The following is a 7253-nucleotide window of genomic DNA, read 5'->3' as shown; positions in this document are numbered from 1 at the left end:
CTTGGTTGCACATTAACTCTTTGTACCCTGTGGCACCTCGTGTTCTTCCCAGCTCCTTGTCTCAACTGAGGTGCTTTGGGTACCTGGTAGTGGTAGAGAAAGTGTGTGGAGCAGGGCAGAGTGGTACTTTACCTTCCAGCCAATTTTCTTTCTCATTTTCATTGTGTGGTACATTCCCAGGCTCATCCCAAGCCTGAATGTTATTTTCCCCCTTGATCTTTTTGCTTTGCAAGCATTTTGACTTCTAGTCACAAACTCTCTCCATGTATAGCCACTCTGAAATCTTTTCTAACAGAAGAGAACTAAGTGAACTTTCTGAGTTTTCAGCTTTCCCTCCAAACTTTTTCAGAAGAGTAGATGTGAGCACTACAAAGCAAAACCAGAAAATCCCCTCTGGGAACACAGTAGGAGAGCACCCAGCAGCAGTAGCTGCCATTTTTGCCAATTTCCTTAAGAAACGTTGCTAACCCCTCATAATCTGCGGGTTCTTCTACCACTTTAGAAGCAGTTACCCATTATGCCTAAGCCATGTTGGGCACCACCTGTAGACACAAATACTTACAACCTACTTTTGATAAGGGCTCAGCCTCTCCTCTAGCCCACCACCCAGCAGAGGTAATGGAAGAGAGAAGCTATCAGGATGTGGGGAGGTGGACCTGATCAGCGATAGTTCTTTAGGGCGAGCTCGATCTTGGGCAGCAGTTCAGTCCCGTAGCAAACATGACTTAGCAGCTGCAGACCAGTCATCTTGGCACTCAGACACTAGGCACGAACCATCAGCTACAGCCCAGTCCTTTCAGCAAGAAGACACCAGGCAGCTGTAGTTCAATCCACCAGGCTCACCAATCAGCCTGAGGCGAGGCCGCAGAAGCAACAAGCTGCCACAGGAACCTCACAAGCAGTTCTTGGGCGAGTTTATCTCAATGTCAGAGTTATCACAAGTTCAGCTCAATAACTCCATGTATAGGCAAGCCAATACATGTGCCTTTGGTGAAGAACAGAGAGGCAAAGCAAACCAAAGCTCAGAGCCCGTCTCCCACTGTCTGTGGGGTCATATTCACACTCCTTCATCAAGTGTCCTTTCACGTGTCTGCTCTATCCAAACACCCTTTCACCCGTGTCTGCTTCAGGGAGTCTTTCATGAGTTTGCTTTAGCAAGACATCCTTTCACCTGTGTGCCCCAGCAAAATGTCATTTGGCATAACTGACTTTCCAAAGAACTACAAGTTTCCACTTCACAGGGTTTAAGTAGTCCAGACTGGCCATGCAGTCATTATCCTTATGACTCTGTCTCCTGAGTGCTGGGATTATAGGTGTGTACTGCCACACTTAACTCGCCCTCTGTAATCCTGACCTTTCTTTTTCCTAATTTGATTTGATCCCCTGATCACACCTCTCCTGACTCCCTTCTCTCTCTCTCTCTCTCTCTCTCTGAAATGTTCTCTCCCTACCTTAAAGATGTGATTGGAGTTCAGTCTTCTCTAAAGAGGTTGCTAAATTAAATCTATGTAGTAGCTTTAATGACCAGTCTTCTCCCTATATTTTTAGTGCCTGTGTGCATGTGGGGGAGGGTACATGCACGCATGTGCACCCTTGTGTGTGTGTGTGTGTGTGTGTGTGTGTGTGTGTGTGTGTGTGTGTGTGATAGTGGGCATGTGAGGATCAGAGGACAACTTGCAAAACATGGTTCTTCCATTGCATAGGTTCTGGAGATCAGACTTCACAGCAAGTGACTTATTCACCAAGCCATTTATTTCACAGGGCAACTTTTGTGTAGTTTTGATGAAGCCCCTGCTATTCCCGCATATTCCTACCTTGAGTGCGAAGGGAACGGCCCTGAGAGAACATAAATCTTGGCAAAGGTGTAGGGGACCTAATCTTACCAGAGGGCGAGTAAGCATGTATGTACTCTCAGTCCTTCTCCTGGCCCTGCTGTGTTAGTCTATGACTAATACGGGCCTGAATTACCCTTAGTGTGTAGCTAGCCATGTAGTTTAAATAGATTTTCTGCTTGAGATCTTATAGCTTTCTCCAAGCTCACACATAGCTAGAGGCCAGAGGGACTCCTAAACAGCTTGTCCTGTGCCTAGCACCTATGTTCTCCATCCCAGCAAAACCGAGTGCCTGGGTCAAAGCCTTCATCTCTCTCCACAGCTCTCCAACCTCTCTGTGAAGGGCTTGAAAGTGCTGCGCACGGTGTGAACCATTAGGAGCAGTGTCTTTGTTTCTGTGGCTGTCTCCTAACATGGCTGGGCGTTCTGTCTCTGTAGCTCTCAATGGAAACAATGGATGCACAGCAGAAAGGGAACTAGGCAGGAGAAAGCCTCAGAAAATGAGCTGCTGCCAGGCCCGAGCAGACCAAAGGCTACACAGGGAGTATTTCCTCAGTCTCCACCCTCCCAGAACAGAGGCTGGTGCCAGGGAGCTCAGCGACATTCGGTCACAGACACATACATCTGGTAGCACCCAAAGGACTTCGGTCAAGCCAGTACCAAGAAGTTCCAAGTCCAGAACAACTGGAAGGAGAAAGCAGCTATTTGGAGAGAAGCCACCTCTGCCCCCACCCCAGCCAATGAGGATCTCAGGCACTCCAGACCGGAAGCCCTAACAACTGGCATGCAGCAGGCTGGGCCGGGCTGGCTTCCAGTAGGAAGAGCTAAAGAAATGGTCCCCTACACCCAGGATCAGCAAAGGTCAGGGAGCAAAGGTCAGCGGCTGAAGTGCCACTTGAATGAACCTTGGTCTTCCTCCTACTGGGCAGGTATAGACCATGTGCAGGACAGCCAGTAAAGCCAGACTCTCCTCCAGATCTCAAGAAAGTGTGAGGGTCCTCTGTACCAAGTCCCAGAAGAGCAGCCCCTTTTCCTGTCCCTTGAGCCACCAGTAAACTAAAAACATCTGAGCAGAGGGGACAGACAAACCAAAACCATGTGGCAGCTGGCAAACTGAGCAGAGGCCAGAGCTTGGCTGCAAAATCAATCTTGCATCACCATGATTTATTAGACAGGAATCAGCTTTTCAACACATCATGCTCACCATGCCCCACCCCACAGAAAGGCTTCAGGAGTCAGGGGAGGAAGGGATGGGTTGCCCACACAGGTCCCAACCGAAGATCTGAGCAACCAGCACACCTAATGCCCAGGAATCTGAGCTTGAGTGTATTCTGCCACTCCCCAAACGATCCCTACAGGGGAAGACCAAACAAATAGTCGATAGATAATCAAGGCTGGCTTTCCTTCCCCTGGGAACTCGGACAGCCTCGGACTAGACAACATGGATTGTGCCTTAGGTAGCCCTGGCGACTCAGGCAAGAATGGCCTACTCGCCCTCTCTGGAGTCCCCTGGGATGATCCCCCATGGTTTACATTTTCTGTCTCACTGAGCCTGGCACAGAGCCATATGAGCTTAGGGACAGAGGGTCTCAGAAGCCAGGGAGGCATAGTGCTAGTAGCACCCCATAAACATCACCTTTGTCTGTCCCCCAACCTCAACTCCAGATCTCTTCAAGGGTATTGGGACCCAATGAAGAGTGGCAAAAATGGTTGTACCCCACTGTACAAGTACTAGGGAGTGAGTGAGCTCATCTGCAGAGGGAGAGGAAACTGACTAGAACATTTCAAAGACGCACCATCTCCCTCCCATGCTAAGTGACTTCCCTGCTACTGAGGGCTAAACACGGAGGCTTCAATCCTGACTGTGCCAGGGTTTTGGTGTGACTGCTTCTTTAGGTCAACAGCATCTCTGGAATTTCACATCTAGAAGTGCAAGAAACTAAATGGGTAATCCACTTCAGGGCTGGAGGAGGCCTGTGACCCTGACCCAATATTTCAACACAGTGGAGGCAAGAGTTGAAAAGCTTGGAGTGTTCTGGGCCACATGTCCCTTCTCCACAAAGACTTGAGTCCTTTCTGGGACCAGGCTGAGTCCTGCCTTCTGCTCCCTGGATGAAAACAGATCCCAGCAGGTCCAGCTTCTCAGCCAGGATCTGCTTGGAAGAGAGAGAAGTGCCAAGTGTGGGGATTTGAGCTCAGGTTAGCCCCCACTGTGTCCTGACTAAGCACAGGGTTTTCCCAAAATGGAGGCCCCCTAATGGCTGGGAACACAGGGGAAACTGAAACCAGGTTGGCTCTGGGGGGTATGGATCCCACAGCACGCTGGCACGGAGAGCACAGAACGTCATACTGATGGGTGGGGCCAGTGGGAATGCAGGGTCTCCAGGGACATCAAGGCTGGGTCATCTTTCACAGCAGGGCATCTGAAAAGTACACAGCATTAAGAGTTACCACCGAGACATCCCTTCACCACCCCCACCCCATCTCCTCCCTCCCCGTTCCTTAGAAAACTCCCTCAGCCTACTCCTGTCCCTACCTGTCACCTCCCTCTGTCCATTTTAGCCTCTTACTTACATGATGGGTCTTACACATACCTTACCCCCTCCCACCTGTGGTCTGGCAGTCCTACAGCTGAGCTGTGTGTGGGGGACTCAGGAAGCTGACCGAGGACAGGAGCTACAGGCCCAGTCTCCATCCCTCCTAGGAGCTACCATTTCCTTTCACTCCCCTTGCTAAATAAACTAATTCCTGATCTCCTCCCTCCCACCACACACCCCTCATTTTACCCTCAAGTCAGTCCTTCCCTTCAGTACCTGGGGCCAGAAGCCAGCCGGTCACTCCCAGTGGTCACTCCCACAGGAAGCGCACGTACCAGATGGTCTCATTCTTCAGCTGTGGCCCAAATAGGGGGTTCAGCTGGGCCAAGATGGCGATGAGCCAGCTGCCAGGGATAGCAGAGTGAGGGGTACTGGACACAGAAGGGACCCATCATACACAACATACCAAGGGAGGACTTGGCTACTCCATCTTTCAAAGAGCATGGCAGGGTCTGTCCTGGTTGGCACAGGGACTTGGTTTAGGATTCGTGGATTTTGATTTTTGATTTTGAGTTTATTTGATCTTCTCTAAATATATAATGTCCCTGAACTGGGGCTGGATTCAGGGTGAGGGTGTCTGTCCTTGGGCGGTAAGAAGCCACTCCAGCTCTGTCGTGCACTCTGCTGCCCCCTAGTGGTTACATTGGCTCTCATACTGCACTTGCTAGCAGTACCATGCACTGATTTCTGTGTGACTGAGTCTAGAGTGGAGCATGAAAGCCGTGTTTGAACAACCAATCTGGAGGATTCTGGTGCTCAGTCAGGAGTAGATACTACTGAGCTGGTCCATAACTCATGTATCTCACAGCTCAGCTCTGGGCACTACAAAACTGCAACTGTCAACTGAGAGGCAGAATCAGACCCAGTTCCTGAGGAAGGCAATACTCACAAGAGGTAACAGCAGACAGCAGTAGCTACCAGCATGGTGATGATCACCCTGGAACAGCAAAAAAGGAAAAGCAGCCTTGGACCACAGGGCCATAGAAACAGTTTCCTGTGTCGGCCCTCCTGGCGCTACCTGGGGACCATGCTGAGGTTCACTCTGAGTAAGAATCACAAGGTCATCTACATCCCAACTACACTGCAAATCTCTCCCTTCTCCATCAGCTAACACCTCTCCATTTGCATGCTGGAGAAGGCTTTGTCCACACTCCATTTGTGACAGCCCACCAGAAGATAGCCTCAAAATTCATCCGGCAACATCAAAGAAGGCAACAGACCACAGTACTGTTAAGAGGCTGGGTTGTTATAGAAAATGCAGGGGCTTTGGACCCACTCAGGAGATCAAAGACAGAGGCCTACAATACAGCTGAAGAGACAAGAAGGAGCTCACTAAGACTTTCGGGGGAGATGGTATGGGCGTGATTACCAAGTAAAGTCTGGAGTCCAGTTTAAATCCGTGTGTGTGTGTGTGTGTGTGTGTGTGTGTGTGTGCGTGCGTGCGCGCGCGAGCTGCTGCCCAAAGGCCAGAACGGGCCTCAGATCTCCTGGAGCCATAGTTAAAACTGTTGTGAGTCCCTCCATGTGGGCACCAGATTCTGGTCCTCTAGAAGCAGAACCAGAACGTGCTTTGTCCAGCGATCTCTCCAGCCGCCTTCCGATTTGTACGAATAAAGGCAATGCCCATCTGTCTATGCCTCCAGTGTAGGCTAAATCTAATCCATGGCAGAGCCTAAGCACTTCAAGGTGGTGCTGAACAGATTAGTGGTCAAAGGCCTTTAACATCACAAGGCTGTGCAGTGGTCAGTGCCGAGACAATGGACAAAGGCATGTGAGAGCTTCATGTCTTGAGAGACTAACAGAAGGACTGGTAAACGGTGCAGAAATCTGCTAGGAGCCTTCAAAAAATGAAGGCAGCTAAAATCCTCCAGTATACACAACATGCCCAGGACATTGCTTAGGGCAATCCTCACACCAGTCTTACAAAGCAGGTGTTGCCATCTCCCTTATTTTCCTCAGTGAAAAAACTGAGGCCTGGCATTTGCCCAATGTCACACACAAGAATGGCAAGATTAGTGCCCATATGCAGCCTTTACCGACTGCACGGGTGCGGGTGACCTTTAACCATCTGCTTGCCCTGACTTTTGAATCTATCCGTTCACCCAGTCCTAGCCTGTTTTCTGGCTGCCCCAGCCCAGGTGCAGAGATCTGGAAGAAGTCATGTAGGGGCGTTTCTGTGAGGGCATGAATTGCAGTGTAGCAAGCAGGGGTGCCCAGGGTGAATGGGCGAACCCAGCTAGGGGACAGGGAAGCGTCTGCAGGGAATCGAGGCCTGTTCGCCTTTCTTACCCACGGTTGGGTCCTTTGGGCACGAACCAGGGCCCAGCGATGCCGATGAGGCCCCAGAATGTGGTGAAGATGATGACAGGAAGGGCAAAGGAATGGGCTGTCATGGCTGGGTGCACGATGCTCAGACGGGGTACCGGATCGAACGGAGGACTCTCTAAGCAGGTGCACGTCCGGGCAGAGGGCGGTGAGCATGCGCAACGGGATCCCAGTCGGGGAGGTCCTGGATCAAGAGAATCAGCTGCGCTCGCGCATCTCTGAACCCCGTCCGCTGGGAACGCAGCCTATTCACCAGCTGTCACTCAGAAACAAGGGCGGGACTTCCGGGAACCCTTTCCCTTGATTGGCTGAGTAGGGTTTACTCCGTCGCAGGTGGTTCCAGGATTGGGTTTGCGGCTTTTCTTGGTCACTTGCAGTGCTTGGACAGCACAAGTGCCTGGGGCCAGCGTTGGGGGAGACCCTAGCCAGAGCGGAGGTCTGCGTGGGCACCACAGGGGCTTCGACCAGCGGACTTCGTGAAGCTGAGAGGTCACAAACT

The 7253-nt window shown here is 51.1% G+C and overlaps 1 protein-coding gene across 1 annotated transcript; it reads right to left on the bottom strand.

Annotated features, from left to right (window-relative positions):
* Positions 1 to 3745: 3745 nt before the first annotated feature.
* Atp6v0e2 (ATPase, H+ transporting V0 subunit e2) lies at positions 3746 to 6894 on the bottom strand. The gene is made up of 4 exons (NM_001002253.1): positions 6719 to 6894; positions 5319 to 5366; positions 4646 to 4773; positions 3746 to 4255 (listed from the first exon to the last, which is right to left on the bottom strand). The coding sequence occupies exons 1-3, from the start codon at positions 6820 to 6822 to the stop codon at positions 4680 to 4682; spliced, it is 246 nt and encodes an 81-aa protein (NP_001002253.1). The 5' UTR covers positions 6823 to 6894; the 3' UTR covers positions 3746 to 4255; positions 4646 to 4679.
* Between the last annotated feature and the right edge of the window lie 359 nt (positions 6895 to 7253).

The sequence above is a fragment of the Rattus norvegicus genome, chromosome 4 (genome assembly GCF_036323735.1).
Source record: "Rattus norvegicus strain BN/NHsdMcwi chromosome 4, GRCr8, whole genome shotgun sequence".
Taxonomy (NCBI): domain Eukaryota; kingdom Metazoa; phylum Chordata; class Mammalia; order Rodentia; family Muridae; genus Rattus; species Rattus norvegicus.
The sequence above is the reverse complement of the archived record's forward strand: the minus strand, read 5'-3'. Positions and strand labels throughout refer to the sequence as shown.

Bases quoted from the DNA above. Each gene is read 5' to 3' on its own strand.
- Atp6v0e2 (NM_001002253.1), bottom strand. From the start codon at position 6,822: ATGACAGCCCATTCCTTTGCCCTTCCTGTCATCATCTTCACCACATTC. The intron at 5,367-6,718 runs GTAAGAAAGGCG...TTGCTGTTCCAG, and splicing joins CCCAAAGGACCCAACCGTGG to GGTGATCATCACCATGCTGG. The intron at 4,774-5,318 runs GTGAGTATTGCC...TATCCCTGGCAG, and splicing joins GCTGTCTGCTGTTACCTCTT to CTGGCTCATCGCCATCTTGG.